Raw genomic sequence first — 25,171 nt, 5'->3', positions numbered from 1 at the left:
CTCCCCCTTCCTTCCTTCCTTCCTTCCTTCCTTTCTTCCTTCACTTCCTTTCTTTCTTTCTCCCTTCCTCCCTTTCTTTCTTTCTTTCTTTCTTTCTTTCTTTCTTTTCTTTCTTTCTCCCTTCCTTTCCTTTCTTTCTTTCTCCCTTCCCTCCCTCCCTTTCTTTTTTTCTTTCTTTCTTTCTCCCATCCCTCCCTCCCCCTCCTTTCTTCCTTCCTTCCTTCCTTCCTTCCTTCCTTCCTTCCTTCCTTCCTTCCTTCCTTTCTTTCTTTCTTCCTTTCTTCCTTTCTTTCTTCTTTCTCTTTTGTTTCTTTTGCCACACCCCCCCCATGCCCTGTTTTTGCTCCCAAGAGGCTGCAGGGAGGCCTCCTAGGCCCAAAATGGGGTACGGGGGCATACTGCACCCCCCCGTGCTGCGTTTTGGCCCTAGGAGGGCTCCCTGCACTTACCTGGGAGCCAGAACCAAACTCCTGGGAGGGGTGGGGCAGGGTTAGCTGGTCTTCGGAACTACCAGTTGGCTAAACTGGATGCAAATTTAACATCTAGTTTGCCCGAACCAGCCCAAACCAGCTGAATCCCACTCATATACATGGGACACATGTATATTACTAATGTGTTTTATGGTAAAATAATCACAATATAAAGTGTCCACCAGCAGACTTTAGATATTACACTTTTCTCCTTTCCATTTACAAAAAAAGACATCAAAACAAAACTTACCACTTGTGTATCTGTGTGTAGGGCTTGATGAGGTAAATGATGGATAAGCATATACTGGTACTGCTGCACAAGAGGAAAAAAGGAAAAGGGGTTATCACAACTGAAATTAGGATAGCTGTATTTGTTTTACCAACTTTAAAGCACACTGAATTTTTATCTTAGTTTTCATCTGATTTTAATAGCAGAGTTTCAGTGAATGTCAACACTATATTATGCTTTCATCTCCAGATAAAATCAAGGTATTAAAAAGACAAAAAAGAGTGGGGAATTAATCTACAAGATTCGGTATTAGATAAAATCTTATTAGGGCCAGAAGATAAATAATGAATATCTACAGATATTTATTGGACTATAAAATGCATAAAGAACAGGTCAAAGAAACGATGATGACCTGGGCCAAGGTTTTTGGACATAATATAAATTTGGATCAATGGCAACAAATTTGGGAGCGAAAAAAAAATAACATTAGCTACATCAAACAAGGAAAACTTGTACAAGATGTTCTATAGGTGGCATCTCCCACCAGCAAGATTGCCCAAAATATACGCAAACCAATCACCAAATTGTTGGAAATGTTTGAGAGAAAGGAGCACATATTATCCTGTATGGTCTGCAAAAAGACACAGGAGTTTTGGGTATAAAATTTGGCTGTGGCTAGAGGAAATGATGGGGCTAAAAATAAACTACAAACCTGAGACGTTTTTATTGGGAATTATGGCAGAGAAGTATAGTAAAGCTGACACCTACATAATAATTCATGTAATACAGTGGCAAGAATAATACATGCCCAAAATTGGAAGGCTAGAGAAATCCCAAGGGAAGATGAGGTGATGGATAAGATATTACAATGCACTGAAATGGACAGGTTGACATTGGAACTGAAGGATAAACACGAGTCAGAATATTATATAATATGGAATAAATTTTACCACTGGAGGGAAATGAAAGGGAGTTAGTAAAATGTAATGGAAAGGTAATGGAAAGGATTTAAAATGTATAAAGATTAAATGTATATATGTATATAAATGTACAAAATTTTCAGAGTATTTAACATAATATGTAATGATAAAAATGTATGTCAAAGAAGTCCACCAAGTTCAATGTTTTTAAAGTTTATATCTAATAAAATTTGTTATATAAAAAATACTATATTATGCTTTCATGTGACTGGTTTTTATTTGTAAAATGTCTGATATTGTCAGATAAGTAAAAGAAAGAGAAAAAACAATATGAATGAAATAAAATAACATGTATCATTCCAATGAGATTCCAATTAACTAGTAAAGAAAAGTCATACAAGAAGAGTACAATAAATTTCTACACTGATATACTTCAAGAATTTCTGTCGAGGATTTTTAATTAACTCAAATTCAAAAATTATAATGGGCAGTTTTGGGCTTTCCTATTGGTTCAATTCTGTGCTGTCCATATATCTAAGTATTTATGAAAGACTTCAATTCAGCTTTGAAATGAAAATTAATTGATCATCTCCAAGAGAATATTCTTCAGGCAGTCATGAACATGGACAGTCCATATACCAACATTTCCCTCAAAAAACTGACATTGCTTTTCAGTGAGTTGCTTTTATTAAGGCAGTTTATTTCAACCACTTGAAGGATTATCCTGAAATATGTCAATGCAGATTTAGTCATGTTCTTTTATAAGATTTCCACAATGGGAAGGAACCCACTTCAGAGGTAGCTACACTGACCACAATAACAATTTAGATTTATGACTGTATAGAAGCCAGATCCTGAGTAAAAGGACATTCCATAGATGGTCATGGCACTAAATAGCTTTAAAATGCTTATTGTCAAAAGACAAATTGATGGAGATTAAGTCTCTTGGAGACTATAAGTGATTCTATCTATCTATCTATCTATCTATCTATCTATCTATCTATCTATCTATCTATCGATCTATCGATCTATCGATCTATCTACAACATTTCTTTATATGGCATTTCTCACTAGAGATTTCAGAGCAGTATATAACTATTCTTTTACTGCAAAATGATAAAATTCAACTGAAAAAAGCAATTAATTGTTCAGTTTCACAGGCAGATTTATTATTATGCAAACTGAAACAAAGAAAATAATGTATCTCTGTGGGGGGTTTTCCAAGGTCCCTTCCAACTCTATTATTCCTGTCCTATCCTATCCTATCCTATCCTATCCTATCCTATTCTATTCTATTCTATGGTCATATTGCTGTTAGCTGTATTTTCAATCAGTTCAGAAGAAATGTCACACAAACAATTTTATCCAATTCCTTTTTAATGAAATGAGATAGTTCAGAAATATAAAATTGTCACTTACATTGTTGAGTAGCTGCAAATGAAAGAAAAGCAAATAATTACATTAATATGAATAAGGAAAAGTACCCCATATCTCCGTTAAATGCTATTTTATTATTAAGAATTTGTACAGATGAATTCCTGAAGGATCAAAATACCCAGAACATCTCCCACATCCAGCATTCAAATCAGTTCCTTCAATTACTTTTTCCAATGCATTCTAAATATATTATAGAGAAAGGGAGCATTTTTTAATTTTAATTTTACATATTTAATATACACAATTAACAAAATAATTCACATTACAATAGCAACCAAAAGAAATTAGGGGGGGAAACCCAATCCCCCAAAAACAAAGAGAAATACTTACATGTCACAAATTATCAAAAGTCACTGGTTTACTAATAAATATACTAATATAATCAATAAAAATATTATTGTAAAATTTTACAAAATTGCTGCCATAATATAACATATTGCTATATGATATCCTTTAATAAGTAGAAAATACCCTTTCCAAAGTAGATAAATCATGCATTCCCAACAACCATTCATTAAAATCTGGAATAAAATTACTTTTCCAATTTCTCAGTATGATTCTTCTAGCCACCCCACATACCTTGCAGAATTAGCAGCCTCAATACATTGAATATAAAATTCTTGTTATACATGTTGTAATGTCCCGTGGATATATGAAAGTGTGGATCTTATAAAACATTGCCCCAATGTTACTTATGTCATTATAATGAATGCAGCCAATTCCTGCAAACATCCATCATCCAGACCAAACATTTGTCCATTCACATGGCCAGTTTTGACATACAACAGATGAGCCTCAAGATCCATACCATTGGCAGCAATGAACCCCAAATACCACTTATTTTCCTTAATTGATTTTTTAAAAAAATTTAAAGCTAAAAATTAAAATAAAAGTCAAACTTACCCTCAGCTGTTCCAACAATGCATAAGAAAGGTGAAAAACAAAAAAAGAACAACATTGTTAATAAAATACTGCTTTGATAAACAAAAAAACTCCTCAAGAACATTTATGATTTACAGTCCTATAAAGAATTATGACACCTTTATAGGACTGTGAAATAAACACGTGTCCCTCTGGAATCCTTGATGCTTGGAGTGGGAAACAAAGGGAAATCAAGCAAATACCAACTCTGATAAACTATCAAAGCATAAACACAGCCTAATCAAGGAACTACCAAGAACAAACAACACTCCCACCAACACTGATGGGGTAGCTACTGTGTATGAACAGAGAACAAAACCCACTTTCTTCTAGCCCTGAAGATGTTACCTATGTTAATTTGGGAGACATTTGGTAAATGTCTGCTCCAAAAACAAAAACAAATCCATGCTCTGAGAGCACCAAGGACTCCACAATTCAACCCTGAGCTACAAATATTATTTTCTATTGGTACTTGTCTCTATGGAATTGATCAATTTCACAGATTTCTGAACCTTCTTGTGAAATTGCCTTTCACATATCCCAAGCACTGCATGCATCTCTTGTTCTTGATTGTGGTCAACAGAATGCTGGCTTGCGAAAGAACCATTATTATGGATTGGAGATCCTAACTTGCATTGAACAGTATAAACATGCTTGAGAGAACCCCAGACTTTAGTTGCATACTTGTCAAATTTACCATAACTGACCAACATTTTCCAGACCATTAGCAAGTAGTGCTGTATGTTGCATGGGTATGATTAAGCTAGTAATCTATATCTTCTCTACATTGCTAAAATGTATTATAGTATATTAAATCTTTAATTGCCCAAATCATGAAGGATGACAGCAGCCAAGATTTGTGGACCTGTAGATTCTTGCAATTTGGAATATAAAACAATGAAATGGCAAAGGGCGGGTAGGTGGAGAGGATGATGAACTAGAAGAGAAAGAGGAAGATATAATGTTCAGAATAAATGTAGCCTGATCTTCTGGACAGATTATGAGTAATGCAGGGAAGCCAAGGTATGGATTAATGAGCTGAAGTGGATAAGTTATGCAGCAAAAAATAATTGCAGATCAAGTCGTCAAACATATGAAGGAGGAATTAATGGGTTCAGAAGAAAGGGAAGCCTAGAAATGCCATGATGGAAAGAGATATTTTGTCAAAAAGGCAGATGTAAGATGTAAAGAGAACAAAAGAGAATATGAAATGATGTATGGACTTAGTGTTTTTATTTTTTAATTTTTTTTCCAGCATCTTTATTGTTATTATAAATAACACAAGGTGGTAATACTTCTTCCTCCTCCTGTTTTCTTCACAACAACCCTGTGAGGTGGGTTGGGCTGAGAGAGAAGAGTGACTGGCCCAAAGTTAACCTGTTGGCTTTCATGCCTAAAGTGAAAGTAGTAGAATCAGAGTATAGAAAGCTATGGTAAATGGTATTGAGGTAAACTATTTGCTTTACTTTTCCTTACATCCTGACTTAATTTCCTTGCTTACTATTTCTTGTTTCTTTTCTGTGTTTTGCCTAATTATCCTATTTCAAAAGGGAGCCTTCTGGGCATGTAGGTTTGCAGATTTTCTTGGTCTAGGCTGCAAAAAAACAAATTACAACTAGATGACAGAGATATAGAAAACTACTCTCTGTTGTGATCTTATGGCTGTTCATATGAGGCAGATACCCAGCAATCAGCTGGCTGGTGGGACTGGGCCTGATCCGGGATGACTGCTTGCAGAGATGGCTCTGCGTGCCACTTCTGACATGCATGCCATAGGTTGCCCATCACGGTTCTACACCATTTCTGACAGATGGCACTCCACTCTCTTCTTGAAAGCCTCCAGTGATGAAGCTCCCACAAGTTCTGAAGGCAAGTTGTTCCATTGGTTGATTGTTCTCACTATCAGAAAATTTCTCCTTATTTCTAGGTTGAATCTCTCCTTGGTCAGTTTCCCCCAACATTCCTTGTCCAGCTTTCAGGTGCTTTGGAAAACAGGTTGACATCCCCTCCTTTTTGTAACAGTCCCCCAAATATTGGAATACTGCTATCATGTCTCCCCTTGTATTTCCTTCTCTTCACTAGACTATGCCCAGTTCCTGTAACTGTTCTTCATATATGTTTTAGCCTCCAGTCCTCTAATCATCTTTGTTGCTCTTCTCTGCACTTAATATCTTTTTTACAGTGTGTGACCAAAACTGGATGCAGTATTCTAGGTGTGGTTTACTAAGGCTTTAGAGAGTGGTATTAGTACTTCACTTGATCTTGATTGAATCCCTCTGTTAATGCAATTTAGGATTGCATTGGCTTTTTGGGCTCCATTGCACACTGTTGGCTTATATTTAATTGGTTGTCCACTAACAGTCCTCTCACAGTTACTGCTGTTAAGCCTGGTTTCACCATATGTTTACTTTTGGTTTTTCTTTCCTAAGTGAAGACTTTACTTTTCTCTACATTGAATTTCATTTTGTTAGATATGGCCCATTTTTCAAGTCTGCCAAGAGCCTTCTGGATCTTAAACCTATTTTCTAGCATGTTAGCTATTCCTGCCATCTTAGTATCATCCCAAATTTGGTAAGTTTCCCTTTTATTCCCTCATCCAAGTCATTTATAAAGATATTGAAGAGTATTAGGCCTAAGATGGATCTTGTGGCACCTCACTGCTTACTTCCCTCCATATAGATGTAGTACCATTAAGGACTACTCATTGAGTACAGTTTGTCAGCCAGTTAGAAACCATACTCAGTTTAATCCAATCAATCCAATTCTTCAAAATCCAATCCTTCAAAGGATAATTCAGAATACATAGCAGCTCATAAAAGCAATGCTTTCTGGATCAATAAAACAATGCCATTCTTTTCCAGGCTTATGTGGCTGCTTCCCTGAAGTGCTTCAGACTATCTTCACATGTAAATGCAGCTATTTCATATGTGTGACAATATCACTTATGTTCTTTATTGATAACATTATAAAAGTTAGTAAGTATGGGTACCTTCTAGTGGCTTGTCAGCAATTGCAGCTTTATCAATATTGTCTTCCGGCTTTGTGACCACCATGGATGTCAGAGGAGTCACAAACTTGTATTTCAGAGACATCTCCAGGGCTTTGGCAGTAAGATTAGTCTTCTCATCACCCTTCGCTGAATTCCTAGATGACAGAACAACACCTAATATATTACTTACCACTAGATGTTTTTACAGCCAGTGGCATAAAGGCCTTCTTCTTTTTTGAAAAAAGGATGCAATACATACACAAAAAACGACCAATATGTACAATAGTAACCAAAGCTCTATGTTCAAATGCAGTAATACTTTGACAACTAAATACTGGGGTCAAGTAAATGAAAACAACTGTTTCCATTGTATCCTGAGCATGTCTTATGAACATTTTGTAGAGTCTAAAATTGAAGCTGCAATGATTTCTTTATTAGAAGACACCTACTGCCTAATATCTTAGTTGTACAATACTTTCACAGCTTGATACACCGACATGAAGGTTGCAGTGTTATTTACCTTTAAAAGGCTATTGTATAAAATTCTGATACTGATACTAAAGGCATTTTAAAAAAATTCTCTCTTTTTAATTGTTTTCCGTTGTGTTTTAATTATGCCAGCTGCCCCAGAGCCATTTTGGACTCAAGCTGCCTTCTAAATCGAGCAAACAAATATTTTAATAACATTTTAGAATAAATGAACATAGGGTAAGTACTGCATTATTTATAATGCTATAATTCTAACTCCCCTACATATTGAGCTGTCTTGTGTTTTCCATGAGGTTTTAGGAGGAGTTATTTAGTTAAATCCTTGATTCTTTTAATTTTTATCAAAAATTATGTTTTTAAATGTTTCAGTCTGGTATTGTTTTTTTAAACAATGAACATGTGGTTTATAAATTCTACAAATCAATGTGACAGATGCAAACACACTGTGTTCAATGGGGCTTATGCCCAGGTAATTACACGTAGGATTGTTACTTCATTGGATTGAGCAGAAGATATTTCTATAAAATTTCTAAACTAATGTATCATGAGGAAAATATCCTTCGTTACCGTTTTTCTAAAAGCTGTTGAATGGTTAAGTAAGCCCAAAGTTTCTCAATGTAATGCCCAAATATGTACTGCTGATCTTCAAAAGCTTGGGCTGTTTGATTAATATCTGATTGTTCAGAGAAAGTTAGGTCATCTTCAGCCTGTTAGAAATTTTTAAAAGAAAAGCTTTCTTTTACTGATTAATTTGTATGACAGCAATTCAGATTGTTTACATTTATAGTAATAGTTTACTGTACAGCAGTCACAGCACCTATAGGTAGTCCTCAACATATGACAGTAAGGGATCCTGGACTTCACAGTTGTAAGTCATGATGGTCATCAAATGGTTGGACCAACCAATTTTACCTTTTTTGCAGTAGTCATTAAATAAATCCATGGTTGTTAAGCAAATGCCATGGTCAGCAAATGAACCAATAGTGCTTGTTGGGTGTGGTTTTGTTATGAATAGGCAAAGCCATTGTAAAAACTGTGGGACCCTGGAATTGGCCCTAAATGTGGCTGAATTTCTGAGCACCCCAATTTCCTAACCTTTTTCAGGCTCTGAAAGACCCAGAAGCAGATTGTTCATGTACAAACAGAGAGACTCTGGCACACATACTGTACACTTTCTACTTACTGGATGCCAGATATGGAAAGTACTGAAATTACTCCTTGGCCTATGTTTTTAATACAGCGGGAGGCCCTCCCAACCTTTGGGCACCAAGGACTGGTTCCATGGAGAGAGGTTTTTCCATGGACCAGAAGGTGCATTTTGTCTGTATCCCATGGATAGGCCTTCACTTGTTTGCGTGGCCCAGTTTCTGGCATGCCGTGGACTGCTGCCAGTCCACAAACTCGGGGTTGGGGAGCCCTGTTTTAATAGATGAGTTGTACTTTGAATGACAAGTTTCCATTTATAAGATCCTTTTAAATAGGGAACCATTATATAGAGACGGGGGTGCTCTCCCCTCCCCTGCCCGTGAGTGGAGAAGGATCCAATCTTGTATTTACCCCATGAGCTTTCACATCTGCAGTAATACTGTTGAGAACATCGTCTATGATGCGTCCAGCCACAACAATTTCAGAACCGTCATAATAGTGTTTAAAATTATTTTGAGTCAGATCAGAGATGGCATTTTCAGGGTAGTGTAACTCCACTTCAGTAAGTAAAGGATTGGCCACTTCATCATAAAAGCCCTAAAGGGAAATCAAACAGAATGTTTAAAAGAAAAAAAAAAGCAAATATAGAAACACCTTGACCCAATTATCAGTAAAACTTCAGCTTGACAGTCTGTCAAGAGGAATGGGTGCCCCATTAAATTCTATTATTTACTAAGGAGCCTGCTTGGTGTAATGGTTAAGGTACTGGCCTGGAAACCAGGACACTATGAGTTCTTGTCATGAAAGCTGGTTGGGTGACTTTGGGCCAGCCAAAGGCCCAAAGCTCAATCCATCTTACAGGCTTGTTGTTGTGGAGAAAATAGAAGGAGGTAGGAGAAGTGTTCACTGCCTTGAGTTGTTTATAAAAATAAATAAATAAAGGTGGGATATAAATAAATAAATAAATCCAAAAAAATATGTTTGCAATGTGACTATCTTTAGTAGCTATGGAGGTGGGTGTTAAGATGCAAGTCACTGGCTCCCAGGGAAGTAGGTAAGACTTGCTCAGATACCAAAACAATCCAACGTAACATGCCCTGGGCTGGGGCACTGCAATCTGAGGCTAAATGGGAGCTCCCTTCCACCAATCTTGCTGTTATATTGCACTGGAGAACTCATTGTGTGACCTATCTGACTGACCTACCCATCTCCCAAGCCATGTTCATCTAGAAAAGGATGTCATTGCTGGACTTAATTTTTTTAAATAGACTTAAAAGTAAAGCCATTATATAATGATTATATTTATCTATTATTTTATGCAAAAGTTGAATGAATATTTTATCATTTAAACCTGCAGCTGCAGAGCGGAATCAGAATCTTCATAGATACGCCGAGCCAACCCATTGTTCTCTGATGCCATCTTTTCTAAAGATCCATAGTCCAGATCATAGCCAAACCCAAGATTATATAAAGGATACTTTCCTTGAATTGCATTTTTAACATTTTCTAAAATTGTGTCTGTGTTTAATTCTCCTACAGGAAAACACACAAAAAGTTAACATAATTTTTTAAAAATACATTTTTGTTGTTCCTGTTTCATTTATAATACCCCAAGTAATAAAAACTCAGCTTAGTATGAATTTTGAACATGGCTTGCTTTTGAAATCAGATTTGCCACTCAGAACAGCAGTTTCCTGTCCTGATTCAGTTAACATATAATTGTGGTTCATATTAATAAAGCAGTACACTGTATTTTGATAAGTGAGTTGATATCTGAATTATTTTTTGTCACACCCAAATCTTTTTTGTTTTCCCCTTCATATAAATGCACAAAGCAACCAGGAACCATTTTTTTGTGTGCAATAGTTTTGTGCAAAGACTTTACAATGGAGAAGCTATAATGAAAAGTATGGTTTAAAGTTTGTTCATTGGCTTGGCTAGAGTTATACATCAAACCAATCCGTAAAGTAGTTTGGTCTTGTAAATCCAGCCAACTGTGGTGTATTCAACAAATGGGAGTTTAGTAAACCATAGCTTATTTAGCACAGTGTGTGAACCCAGGCATTATCTATATAGCTCCCTGGGTTTGATAAAATGAGAAATGATGATTTACTGAAGGATTTATAACATGTTTCAGCTCATTGAAGCCAGAAGAATGAAGGGACTCTGAGCATGGTCATATGGTTTATTCTTGATTAAGGTGAAATTCTCTTCAAAGTTCCTAAATAATTGCATAACGTGTTTACTGCTGCATAAATCATTGTTAAATTGATGATGATTAGTGTTAAATAGGTTTTACACCAATATATATGTCAGATGCAGAGATTAATTTGTGTAAGGCTAAAATATGAAACCCAAAGCTAGTTCCAGGGTATTATACCAAGCTTGCCTGTCAAGAAAATTACCTTTAGTTGGTCTGCCATCTGTTAGCATAATAATTAAGGAAGCACTTCTTTCAGGCAAAAAACCATTTTTGTGAGCCTCATTCAGCAGTTCAATACCGGCCATTAAGCCACCATTAAGATTTGTCCCTGGAACGAAAGTGCACAAGTTAAAAATAGGCACCTCAAAGACTGACACAGAGAGGAGGGGGGATCCGATCAACCTATTCTCCAAAGCACCTCAAGGCAGGACAAGCACTCACAGATGGCAACTTATCAAGGAAAGATCCAACCTAGAATTAAGAAGAAATTTCCTGACAGTGAGAACAATTAATCAGTGGAATGACTTGTCTGCAGATGTTGTGGGTGCTCTATCACTGGAGATTTTTAAGAGTAGATTGGACAGTCATTTGTCTGGAATAGTATAGGATTTTCTGCTTGAGGATATTGAAATAGAAGACCTCCAAAGTTCCTTCCAACTCTGTTTTTCCATATTCTGTATTACTGTAGCTCCACCTGCTTGCACTTGTATTAACATGTTTATATAGTGAAAGAGAATATTGTAGCATTCTACCAGCAAATGGGCTTCCATGATAAAAATCATTGTTTTTTTTTTCTTTTCTCTGTGTGCCGTATCTATTCTTTAAAATTGTATTTCTTTTCTTCAAGCTATTATATCTAAGGAATGAGGGCATGTCAAAGCTATGGTTGAGCTCGTGCAGTATTACATTTTTTAAAAATCCAGCAATAGAGCATCTGTTTGGTATCTTTTATTTAATTTTTGGTTAGAATCCCAGACTGTGGTAGTTCAAAAGATGTCTGTGAAACCCTGGAGAACTATTAACTCACCTAGTCAAACCTATACTCCACTCCAAGGGGAAATGGTCTGGTTTCATATAAGACTTTGATATACATTCACACATGGAAATACATCAAAGATATGTGCATTTATGTCAGGAGAAATTGGAAAATGAATGAGATTAATGGGCCAGGGCATTGGAGGGGTGGGGTCATGGACAAGGAGAATCAGTATAACAAAATCAGCAATGCAGTATTGAAACACAAGGCCCCCTCTTTTTATATTTGACACAGAAAACTAAAAGGGAGACAGCTTGTGGCATGACATCCTGGATGTCCTCAGGTGGCCTATGGATGCTATTGCAATAGAGCCTTTTCCTTCAGCATCCATTATGAGGCAAAAGCTTTTGCCATGTAGACTCTCTGTGTTAAAATTACAGGTTATCCTGTAAAACAGGAGTGTCAAACTCCCAGGCTCCATTTTCAGTCGCAATGGCCTCCTGTAGCCCTTTGCCAAAGAAGGCAGGGGGAGCTCCATTTCTGCTGGCAGAAGGTTGCAGGAGGCCATCGCGGCCGAAAGCAGAGCCCGGGCAGGCTGCACGTGGCCTCCCCGAACTCCCTTTTTGCTGGCAGAAGGCTGAAAGAGGCTGTCGCAGCCAAAAACAGAGCCTCGATGAGTGACATCGAGCAGGCCATGCCCCTTGGCCACACCTCCTGCCCCCCCCAGGTCAAACACAACCCTGATGTGGCCTTCGATGAAATAGTGTTTGACACCCCTGCTGTAAAATATTCAGCATTGTTTGTGTCTCCATTTGTTCATTTTATGCCCTTATCTCATGCAGGCTTTTTTTTTAAAGACCTTGTAGTTCTTCCCACAGTGAATCTTATCAAGTTTTTATATTAAGGATTCTCAACTCAGTAACTTTAAGATGTGTGGACTTCAGCTCCCTGCTGGCTAGGGAACTGTGAGAGTTGAAGTCCACACATCTTAAAATCACTGGTTGAGAAACACTGTTTTAGATAGCATCAATTGGATTATTCACAATAAAGAGGGGGTGATTGTTGTTAAACATCTGTTTTGTTAAATGATACTCAGGATACAGATGCATAAAAATAAATAAATAATGAAAGATTATCAAGGTTATTCTATCCCCTGACAATTGGTCCTTCCTCTGTTTTCTTCCCTTGCTGGAATGTTAATGTTTATAATTTACATGCTACTCTGCAGTAAAGAAACTGCAAATGCTGTTAGTTACTATAATTAAACAAATATAGCCCATTTCCCCACAAAACATACATCCAGCTATATCAATCTGCTGAACATAATCTCTTGCTTCTACCAAGTTCTCAGGAGTGGCTTTGATTAAGGTGTCTTTCCATTTGTGTACTTCACTCCCAAACAGTACGAAATTTATGTAGTCCTCTTCTTTTATATCTTCTAATATTTTTAGCAGTGCTTCTTTTGTCTAAAATTAAACATTAGAACAATGCTTAAAGCAAAAACCTTAATAAAGATATAGAAGTTTAACTTAGTTACTTCCAGCAATTATTTACATTCTTACAGGAACTCAGTTTGGCTATAAACAGAGGTACAATTGACTACAGAAAAGCTGTATAAACCAGGATATAGTTTATAGCTGGATTCATAACAACATTAGGCAGTCTGGTTCTGGAGAAATATTCTGGATCACCAGTCCCATCATTCCTTACTATTGGACATGCTGATGGGGACTGATGGGACTTAGTCCCAAGTCATTTTGGAATACCAGATTGCTTCTGAACCTTCCCCTTTGGCTGTCCTTGGCATCTTTTCTGGAGTAGCCACTCATAGCCTCTCTGGAAGCTCTTTGTTATAGACCTGATATATATTATGGATAAAAACATTTTAAAAGCCAGTAAGGAATTCCTAGCTTTCAAAGGAAGGGAAATGTGTCGATAAAGGCCAGCTTTCTCTCCACAAGAGTGGAGAGAGACTCTTTAGTTGTGTGCCCTAAAGGAAACATGATTCTCCTGGAAGACCACCAGGTCTTCCACAAAATAAATATTTTCATGACCAAAAAACCTAAAACATTAGAAGAAATGGAGTGCACCAGTGAGCTGCCCCGTTCCTCTTATTCCCTCTTACCTCCTGCAAGAATGGCCAAGGAGGTACAGATCCCAATGGCAGACAGGAAGTCGCACCCTTGCAATAGGCCAGAAGATCTGCACCCTCCAAAATTTCTATATCATTGAGAACCTCCATATCTTCAGCTAGCATAAGATGCAAACATGAGTTCCATGCAAAAATGCAGTCTGACTATATAGTCTGTCTCAGCAGCAGTTAGACTGCTGCTTACCCCTTGCCTTTTCCTTTCAGTCATGGTGTTTGAGATGAGTTAGAGGGGATAAAAACATGGTGGGATGAGGGCATCTACTGTGTGATTGAAGTCCTCCTTCTGCACATTGTGCTATGCATACTGAAAAGTGACCAGTATTAAATCACATGGTCCAGGCCTTCATAACTGGGATGCAAGAGTGCTGGCAAATAAAAGTAATGAGGCAACCTGAGAGAACCTTTCAGCTAATTTAAGCATTAGTTGTCCTTAAAACTGACTTTAAAATATGGAGTTACCTGTATTAGTTTACGTCCCCTCATGGAGATGCTGACATCTATGATAAAAACAATATTCTTAGGCAAACGTACAATATTTTTGGGTGCAAAAAAGTGTACAAAGTATCCATTGACGATCTGAAAAATAAGAAGGTAAAAGTTATATGAAGTGAAATTTCTACAGGATGCAATTAGCATGCCCATTCAACTAAGGTCTGCTTACCTGTAGGTTACCTGTAGCTTCTCTGTTCACATCATACTTTACAATAAAATCTCCATTCAGTAGTGTTGTTAGACAGTCTGCACAGGTCCGTTGTTGATCCAAAGTTGGCTTGAAAGAAATTTTGCCCTGAAAACACAATGTATACATATGCACCCCTATAAATGCACAGACATAAGTTTATCAAGTTTAACCATGCATATGCAAACTATGTTCAGTGGGAACCTATAAATATGAATACCTGCTTCACAGAAAAATTGATATCTTGCATATGAAACAAAATTTAAACCTTCAAAGCATGCAACAAAACTCTATGCTACTGTAGGAAGTTAGCACCCACCCCTCTCCTAGAAAATTGAAATATCCTAAGAAATATTTAAAAGGCAGAATATTTCCTCTAAAAAGAGTAGAAACTCAGAAGGAGAAACTCACCTCCACCTTTGTTAATGGGTGGGCCATTAAGGCCTGGGCTGGAATACTTTTCATAACAAGGAACTCCAGGTAAAGCTATAGCAATTGCCAAAAGCCTTTTTAAGGATATAAATCATCCAGCAAGGCTCAACCAAGCCTGGAACCCAGGACAGTCTACAGAGTTGCCCCTCATGGCAGTCTGACAACCAATTAGAAACAAGCTCCGGTTCAAATCCTAACAGAGGGTATAAAACCCAGGCTCTCTCCGCACCTCAGTCCCTTTTTTGATCTCCTTCCTTTTCACTCTGGAGCTCCAGGCCATGTGATCCTGATATTAAACCTTCCAAACAGCCTCCATGTTTCCAGTGTCTTTTCCCCCACTTGGAACTGAACCCAGAAGGATTTTTCTTCCAACACTACTCCTTCAAATAACTGCCTAGTTCAAAGGGTCCCAATCCTTCTCTCTTCAAGGTGTCCTTAAGTGTCTCAATAATTTTTTCACAGCACCTTGGCAATTCCCAAACTGTACCATGGCACTGCTAAAACAAAAGCTTGTGCCCTGGTCAAGAATGCAACATGAGTAACCATTTCAGACAAGTCCTCCTTAATTCATGCTAAAATAAAGGTGGGGCGGGGGAGTGTATTCAGACTAGCAAGCTTACTAAAGCTTTACAATAAAAGTAACACTGACCTGCATGGCTTTGGTTTTCTTGTCAGGTTTACTCTACTGCAAGATTATTAAGTAGTAAAACAATCCCACAGTATCTTTAAGAGTTCACAGGCACTGTCATACAGTTTGGGAAATGTGGGCCTACTTTATATTTCTAAATTAATTATTGGTTTCTCGTGTCCAATGAATATATTATTGCTTTAATATATTCCCTTAACTTTTTAGGGGGACCTAGAAAACACATTTTTTTTCTATAGTAGCCCGTGCTGTGGGGAACAGCCTTCCTCATAAAATCTGGCAGTTCCCCCTTCTTTTTCGAAGCTTTCCAGAAACCAGAAAAGAGCTGGCTCTTTCCCCAAGCCCATGATGGCAAACCTATGGCACGCATGCAAGAAGTGGCATGCAGAGCCATTTCTGACGGCACACAAGCCATCACCCCAGATCAGTCCACTGCGTATACGTGCGTGCCTCCTGCCAGCCAGCTGATTGCCAGATATCTGCCTCGCATGCACAGGGACAGGGGTCACGCAGGAGACATGCGCGCATGCACAGAGGTGCATGTGGTGCACAGGGGAGGGTCATGCGTGCATGTGCAGCAGGTGGGAGGTCACGCATTGCATTATGGGTGCAGTCACGCATGTGTGTGCATGCACTTTTGGCAGGCAATGACGAAAAGGTTAGCCGTCACCTTGAGATGAAGTGAGGATGGAGCCCTATGTCCACTGATGGGTTAGGAAGCATTGATCAGGACGCTGGGATTTGTTTGGGCTTTTTGGTGATTAGTTATATTGTTTACTTTTGTTTTAATGTGAGTCACACAGAGTTGTAACACATCAGATGAGCAGCGGTAGGAATCGTTTAAGTAAATAAAATAAACTAATGTTGAAATTTCATATTTTGTTATTAAAAAAATAAACTCATTTTGACTAAGATTGCTGTCTAGTATACCTTTTTTCCTGAAAAAGACTTCTGTAAGACTGGTAACAAGTCATTGGTGATGAATGAGCCTTCAGCTTCCAGATAACTGATACCCTGGGGTTCAAAGATGTTGACCTCAATCTGAAATGTTAATTTGAATCATGCTGTCACTGACAAATTTACTGACAAATTCAGGAAGAGGCCTCCAAAGAGGACCCCATAGATTTCTAAATCTTTCTCTGAATCTTCAGAAGAACAGTTACTATCTGTTCTTACTATCATCTTAAGTAGCATAAATGCATAGTTATGAAAATGATAAAATGTGTACAACCATTCATTTAAATGCATTCTGAAAAAAATTAACACCATGTGTAATTTCAGAAAGTTTTTACCTCAAAGTTCTTGATAAGCTGCTTTGGGTTGACTTTTATGAACATCTCATAATAGCCAAATCTTCGCTTCAGCAGCTCCTCAAAGGCCAACTCAAAAACCACTTCAGTAGATGCTGCAATATTGACTGAAACAGTGAATTTTTCTGTCTTCCTCCCAGAAGCCCTAGAAAGGCCCAGTTTTTTAATTGAGCATACATGCCATTGCATTAAAATAAAATGTATTTTAGGGTATTTTTATTTAAGGGAATAATGTTAGATTATTATTACAGTGAAATTAAACAAAAAGGTCATGTTTTGAGAAATGGAGCTCCTACATACTCTCTAAAATAGTGTTTCTTTTAATATATATTTATTGTGTTTTATCAATGGGAATACAATACAACACAGGAAAAAAAATCCCCCAAAAAACAATAATTAAAAAAGGAAGGAAGGAAGAAGAAAGAAAGAGAGAGAGAGAGAGAGAGAGAGAGAGAGAGAGAGAGAGAGAGAGAGAAATGTGTACAAAGAAGGAAAAAAATCTAAGTAATCATCAAAATATTAAATATAGAAAAAATTGACCCTGGCTGGATGCTGGCAGGGGAGGAGGGGACGACACCTGATAAATTATCCTCATAAACTTTCTCATCCTTTCTCATCCAAAATGGTATTTTTTTGATGCTGGTACTCAGCACAGTTCTTGTGATGTTTGCTCCATTGAATGCACAGTCTGGACTTAGAAGTAGTATTGAACATACCTATTCTTGTCCACTAGCAATTTGCTGAAATAACTGTACAAAAGTCAACTCTTCCTCCAAGGTACTGAGTTCTCTGTACAAATCCATACATTTCTCTCTTTTTGTCATCCTGTAATAAATTACTAGGATTTCAAAAAAATCTCACCTTACTAGACCAGCTGTCTGTCCTTTTGAAACTGCTTGTTGATACTGTTTTTGAGCAGCTTCTTTTTCTTTTATAGTTCCTGGATATATCACACCATCAATTGTCCTAGGAAAGAAAAAAAATATTCTATACATCAAAATATTTGTGGTCTTTCTCTTTTCAACGCATCAAATTTCTTCCCTGTATTCATGAGTTCAGATGAGAAACATTTATGTCATAATTGTCTTAAGGATTAGACAATTGCAATTAAATGCAGGGCAGTTATGAAGAAAACACCCCATGGAAATTTCTGTCCTGCAAAAGGGAAGCCCTGTGCTCTACAAAGACCTTATAGACTATAGTCAACCACTGGCATATTTAGACAGAGCACAGAAAGAAGCAGCAGTTGGATTTTTTTTCCACCACAAAATCAAGAAAAGAGATAAATTAGACAATTGCTGCTTTAAAACATTTTTTCCGATACTCTCTTCAGCCAAACAGAATTAAAACGTAATTATATTTTTATTTTTAAAAATTGAATTTGTCATTCCAAGGGAGTGTCTCTTAGAGGGCCGGAAAGTTTGTGGCCTCCCCAAAGGTTAAACTACAAAGAGTTCACAGGGCTGTGTGGACTCAGGCTAATGTGAATTGAAGTGAAATAATTTGGAGGTCGCAGATTAATCTTCCCTATTCTACAGTATTATGAAAGAATAATGCAGTTACTATTAGACATGTAATCAGTCAGGACCCAAGGAATAAACAAACTCCATGCCTTTTGATGGGGGATACATAAAATTATCTTTCCCCCTTTTTAACACTATGTATTTTTATGTGTTTGGGGGGGGCGGGGGGGTTATGGTTTCTTTTATTGTATACTGCCCAGAATCATTTCTACAGTGAGATGGGTGGTGTATAGATTTGACAGACAGACAGACAGACAGACAGACAGACAGACAGACAGACAGACAGAGTAGGCTTTTGCAATTTGAGAATAACCAAGGACAATTTATTTCCAAAATTGAGCTAGTTCACATATTTGAAATTTGAAACCAAAGGTGACCCTTACACCTAATTTCTACTATGGGACCAGATATGTTTTCACCTAGGGCAATGGCACCATGAAGGTCTAAATGAATGTCTGTTCACAACTCAATTGTTTTGGAAAATTTTACATACATGATGAAGTTCGTGATGAATGCTGTCTTTGGGAGCTCCACATCAAAGAAGGCTTCCTTAGATGCATTGCCAAAGTTGATGGCCCGACTGGTGATGATATTATGAGCAAATCGAGAGGTAATATGGGAATCAATGTTCATTCTATAGATATCTATGCCATCTGTGTTCTGGAAAATGAGCATTTACTTGATGGGTTAGTAAAAGACATTAACCAGTTTCAAATTGGGAAGATTGGTATAATTCAAATAGAAGTTCAGAACAAAGTTTTAAGAGCACAATGAGAAGTAGAAAAACAATAAATATGTATCCATTTTCTCGGTATGTATTGTCATTAGACTTTCCATTTTATAATATAGATTAGAATAGAATTCTTTATTGGCCACGTGTGATTGGACACACAAGGAATTTGTCTTGGTGCAGATGCTCTCAGTATACATAAAAGAAAAGATACATTCATCAAGAGTCAAGAATCATAAGGTACAACACTTAATAATAGTCATAGGGTACAATAAGCAATCAAATCATACTAGGAAACAATAAAAATTATTAGGATACAAGCAACAAGGTTACAGTCATGCAGTCATAAGTGGGAGGAAATGGATGAAAGGAAGGATGGGAGGATTAATAGTAATTTTCACAACTTAGTAATTATCACAACTTAAACATAATATTTGGTTACATGGACATAAATACCATAGATATATAAATGCATTTACTAGTAAAAACAACTCACTATCAAGTTATTACAGTCTGATCTTCCAATATACAGCACTCATTTTTTTATGATGGACAATTCTTGCAATATATACAAGGTTTTTTTTAACAAATTTTATTCAGTTTTTCACATTAAAAACAAAAAACTCTTTTTAGTGGACAACATATTTCCGGGTTATCACCTTTACATACAAATATGACAGCAATTATACATTCATATATGTATGCTTAATTCTATTATTACCTTTTCCATTCCAAATTTTCAGAAGGAGAGAAACAAACACATTAATTCTAGCCTCTTTCATTAATCTCAATCGAAACATCTTTTTGTTTCATTTCAATCATTTCAAATATAATCCTTTAATATTTATTTTAAAAATAAAGATAAACAATATGTTTGCCTAATAATAATAATAATAATAATAATAAAAGTTACCAATGTCTCTCCTTGCTTTTAATAGTCTATATTGACTTATTAATTTAGTTGGTTCTTTAGTCTGTCATATTCCCTTTCCATTACACATTCTTTTTATAAATTCTAGATTAATACAAATTTTAACACTAAAAAAAAAAAGTATAGGTTTCTCCCCTTTTACTGTTTTGAGTGTGACACCTCAATTATTAGAATATATCTTTATTCCCTCATTTTGATTCCCACTAAACCATTATTTTCAAGAAGTTACAATAATAATCATTACATCTTTTCATTTGGATTCCTCAGCATATTTTCCCCCCTTGATTTTTAATAAGAGTTATCATTATCTATATTACCCTATTTTCTAAATATTTTTAATTGCAGAAATATTCTTATTACCCCTTGTCACCCTGCAGAATCCCCTTTTTAATTCATCAACCATTATCTCCGAAAAAACAATATCTTTTCAACATTTTACTATTTCCGTATTTCTTTATTTCATGGACCTGTTTCTTACTGCTTCTCCTCCCCCTCTTTTCCCCATATCTTTTCTCATTCCAGTTTATATCCCTCTCTTTCTTAATATCTTCCTTTCCCCTTTTCTGCTGGGTCTTTCTGCCTTTCCTGACTTCAGAGGTATTATATACAAGTTTAATGAAAGGAAATCATTTAGAATCTTTTGATACAGAGTTTGGAGCCATTTCCACCTTACGCATAAACTTCTTGCCTAAAGCATGAAATAAAACTCAATTTAACAGCCTTGCAAAATGAATCTGGAAGCTGTTTTGCCGCAGTTTCTAAACATGCAATATCTGCAAAGTCTGGACTGAATACAAAGGCAACTCAAAATAGAGCATGGATATAAATACTACAGTTCAGTTCAAAATCAATGAATCAAAGGATGAAAGTTTTTCCAGCACAAGATTCATAAATAAGGAGAATACTTACAGCATCTGCAACATTTCTCTTCTGTAAAGGGGAAAAAGTAATAAAAATAAATTATTATTCATTGTTAATCAAATTTAAATGACTACATAAATTTATGTTATAGTAAATGTTTGGATATATTCATAATAATAGTTCTTTGTCTTAGAATATGCATTGCTCCAACATTCATCTGTCTATTAAAATATTTATTTAATCCATTCGTTAGATGCCTATCCCATTTCTCCCCAAAAAGTTGAAAAGTTCCTCTTCCATTGTTTCTCACAACAGCCCCCTTGGTATAGATTGGAAGATAAGAACAGGCCCCATATCATTTAGTGAGGTCCATGACTAATGGGGTCTTCAATTCTAATCTGTCATTTAAACTTCTTTTTAAGATATGCTTTCACAAGAATTTAAAGCTCAAAATAAAGTATCATGCTAGGTTTACATTAGATTCTTTGTTCAGTCTGTCTGAAACAGGTTCAGTAGTAATAGCAATAGCACTTAGACTTATATACCACTTCACAGTGCTTCACAGCCCTCTCTAAGTGTTTTACAGAGTCAGCATATTGCCCCCAACAATCTGGGTCCTCATTTTACCCACCTCGGAAGGATGAGTCAACCTTGAGCCTGGTGAAATTTGAACTGCCAAACACCTGGCAGCCAGCAGTCAGCAGAAGTAACCTGCTGTACTGCATTCTAACCAATGCACCACCACAACTCCTAAGATGGTGATCCCTATTGTCTGGACTAAGGTTCCCCCTGATATTTGAATGATTCCCACCTGCTAGTTTTTTGAAGGGCCTTAAAGACCAGGCTCTTTGCTCAGGCCTTTGGTGAAAGGGATTGATGCCGCTTGGATGCCACACATTGCCAAGATGAATCCTTTCTGGGGGCCCTCCATAGCTTGCATGCAGAGTCATGAGGAGGGATAATAAAGAAAACCCCACTGCTACACATACACCATTGTCCTAGCTGCAGATTTCCCTTAAAATATTGGCAGAGGAATTCAAAACCTTTTACCACCAGTTCAGTGGGCGTGGCTTGGTGGACGCACTTTGCTCATACGCACACACTTTGTATGCATGTGCACGCCAAACACGCACTTTGCACAGGTGCAGAGATGTTTGCACAGGCACAGGGGTGTTCCAACTCACCTCCTGCAAGCCTGCACTCTCCCGGTCACTTCAGCAGCTGCCGTGAAGCACTCTGCTGTGCCGCGCAGAGCAGCTGCGCTTCAAAAGCAGAAGATAACAAGTGGACCTAGCAACAGAGTGGCGGAAAGAACTGGTTTGGTCTCTGCTGCTCATCGCTGCTACCGGGCTGAACCCGTAACATACTGCCACTGGGCTCCACACCCTGGAATATTTGGGCTCTGGCAGGACAAAGGCAGTGTGAATTTGGACATTGACGTGCTATAGGGCAGAGGGGTGAGCCAGATCAGTATCATAGTGTGGGCAAGAAGGGGTTTTTATCACTCTGCATTTTCTATAGTCCCAGTTAGTATTTCTTTTCCCTTTCTAATTTCTGTGGAGAAAAACCCTTATAGATATATTTCTGTCACTGCAGATATTAGGAATGGGTCCATAACAGGAGTGAGATGACTCCAACTGACACATATAAAGTCCAAGACCTGTATCTGCCCCAATGTCTTCCACCTCCTGTTCCTTCTATTGTTTTTAAATCAGCTATAAAGATCAAATTATGGGTTAAAGAAGTGTAGTTTGGCTCCCAAAATATATAATATATATAATTCTTTGCCCAACATATAATTCTATGTCCCCAACCAGAGGTGGCACTCAGCAGGTTCTGACCAGTTCTGGAGAGCCAGTATCAGAAATTTTGTGTAGTTCGGAAAACCGGCAAATACCACCTTTGACTGGAGATTTCCCCTGCCACACTCACCAAACCACACCCACAGAACCAGTAGTAAAAAAATTTGAATCCCACCATTGTTCCCAACATATAATTCATATAATATAATTTCATGGCATTATGTAGCTTCTCTCTAAAAAACACTAATCTGTTCAAACAGAAAGATATGGGAATAATGGTAGCTACACTCTTTGCATATAAATTAGGATTTCTGCATTCCAGAATATGAAAATACACCATTTGCCACTCTGTTCATTTCATTAATAAATTAGCAGTTTCCTCTCTTTTTTTGGTTGTTGATGGCATGGACAGATGGATCACTCATGAATAATTGCACTGTGATGCTAAGTACCATGTAATCAAGTACAAAAGTGCAGTTCAATAAAACAATACATAAAAGGAAACTAAATACAGCCTAAGATCACATAGGATTGTTTGTTTATATATGGATCAATGTTTTGTTACATCTAATTTGTGTGCATGTGTATCTGTGTCTAATACCAAAATAGGGTGGTATTGTACAGTACAGTACATTGAAAGCTGTAGCATTAACTGCATTTAGGACAAAATTTGGAAACAGGAAGAAAAATGAGGTTTCTAATACTGCAATTTCAAAAATAGTTTAAAATACCAAATTTTGTACTTTCTAGAATCCAGGGAAATAAGGAAGCCTTAAACACCCAATAAATAAGCAAGTGGGACCAATAAAAGGAATGGCATGAATGAGACAATTAGTATAGCATGGTTTATATTGCCTACTTATCCATCATATATTGAGTAATCTCTGATGCACGGAATGCAAAGAAATCCTCAGAGCCCAAACCATAACTCAAGCTGTCTTCTTATGGATTAGAATATGATATTGGAATGGAATCGAAACCAATCAAAGAGAGAAGCAACCTTGAATTAAGGAGACATTTCCTGACAGAATAATTAATCATTGGAGAACCAGAGGTTGTGGGTGCTTCAACATTAGATGTTTTCAAGAAGAGATTGGATAGCCATTTGTCTGAAGTGGTGTAAGGTGTGATTAGATTAGAAGACCTCCAAGATCCCTTCCAACTGTTATTATTTTAGGCTTATATCTTGAATTTTCTTCATATTTGTGTGTCAGAAGGGATAACATATACACTTGAAACTGGAAGAAGTTGCTGCTAGAGACTTTTGCTCACAGTTCAATGTCAAAACAATGCATGCATAACTCATGTGGTTTTAATATCAATAGGTCACTGAGAGCAATTTGATTCTGGTGGGGTGTAAATCTAATAAATAAATAAATGAGTGAATAAATACTTATCTGCTTTTCTCTGCACTTACCTTGAGGTTCCTGATATTATTTATTAGAAAATCGTATGATCCATCCACAGGAATTGTTGCCAGAAGAATATAAAATAGCAGATGTCTCTCCATGATCAAAGACTAAAAAGCACATTAGCAGAAATGCACAAGATCAAGCAGTCACTCTTGCAGTGACTTTGGTAAAACACAAATCAGAAGCTCAGACAAAAAACCAAATATTTGTCAATGTCTGCAAATAAACTGTGAAATCTTGGAAATAGGTCAAAGATTGATCATGTGGGGAAAAGGCAGCCTCTAATCAGGCAAAAATGCTCATCCAGAGCCCTACAAAATGACCTCCAGCGGGCCACAAATGTGCATTTGGCTGCTCAAATGGTCAGAAACAGACTCCATGAGGGTGCTATGAGGGCCCAACATCCACAGGTGGGGGTTGTGCTTACAGCCCAACACGGTGCAGGATGTTTGGCATTTGCCAGAGAACACCAAGATTGGCAAATTCACCACTGGCGCCCTGTACTCTTCACGGATGAAAGCAGGTTCACACTGAGCACATGTGATAGACGTGACAGGGTCTGGAGATGCTGTGGAGAACGTTCTGCTGCCTGCAACATTCTCCAGCATGACCGGTTTGGCAGTGGGCCAGTAATGGTATGGAGTAGCATTTCTTTAGGGGGCCATACAGCCCTCCATGTGCTCACCAGAGGTAGCCTGACTGCCATTAGGTACCAAGATGAGATCCTCAGACTCCTTGTGAGACCATATGCTGGGGCAGTTGGTCCTGGGCTCCTCCTAATGCATGACAATGCTAGACCTCATGTGGCTGGAGTGTGTCAGCAGTTCCTGCAAGATGAAGGCATTGATGCTATGGACTGGCCCGCCCGTTCCCCAGACCTGAATCCAATTGAGCACATCTGGGACATCATGTC

The 25,171-nt window shown here is 37.4% G+C and overlaps 1 protein-coding gene across 1 annotated transcript in view; it reads right to left on the bottom strand.

Annotated features, from left to right (window-relative positions):
• Positions 1-24,417, bottom strand: part of LOC113453253 (inter-alpha-trypsin inhibitor heavy chain H3-like) — a 34,927-nt gene extending 10,510 nt beyond the window's left edge. Inside the window, exons 1-14 of the mRNA XM_087923990.1 lie at positions 24,264-24,417; positions 21,093-21,113; positions 19,016-19,182; positions 17,861-17,965; positions 16,982-17,144; positions 16,620-16,730; positions 14,594-14,719; positions 14,392-14,508; positions 13,078-13,246; positions 11,007-11,132; positions 9,953-10,134; positions 9,013-9,198; positions 8,023-8,162; positions 6,967-7,121 (exon numbers count right to left, since the gene is read on the bottom strand). Coding sequence (XP_087780116.1) covers positions 6,967-7,121; positions 8,023-8,162; positions 9,013-9,198; positions 9,953-10,134; positions 11,007-11,132; positions 13,078-13,246; positions 14,392-14,508; positions 14,594-14,719; positions 16,620-16,730; positions 16,982-17,144; positions 17,861-17,965; positions 19,016-19,182; positions 21,093-21,113; positions 24,264-24,356 — 1,861 coding nt within the window. The 5' untranslated portion in view covers positions 24,357-24,417. The remainder of the gene's footprint in view (positions 1-6,966; positions 7,122-8,022; positions 8,163-9,012; positions 9,199-9,952; positions 10,135-11,006; positions 11,133-13,077; positions 13,247-14,391; positions 14,509-14,593; positions 14,720-16,619; positions 16,731-16,981; positions 17,145-17,860; positions 17,966-19,015; positions 19,183-21,092; positions 21,114-24,263) is intronic.
• Positions 24,418-25,171: the final 754 nt, after the last annotated feature.

Source organism: Pseudonaja textilis, chromosome 2 (genome assembly GCF_049901715.1).
Source record: "Pseudonaja textilis isolate UNSWEBS1 chromosome 2, rPseTex1.2, whole genome shotgun sequence".
NCBI classification, from domain to species: Eukaryota; Metazoa; Chordata; class Lepidosauria; order Squamata; family Elapidae; genus Pseudonaja; species Pseudonaja textilis.
This window is presented reverse-complemented; position numbering and strand designations above follow the sequence as displayed.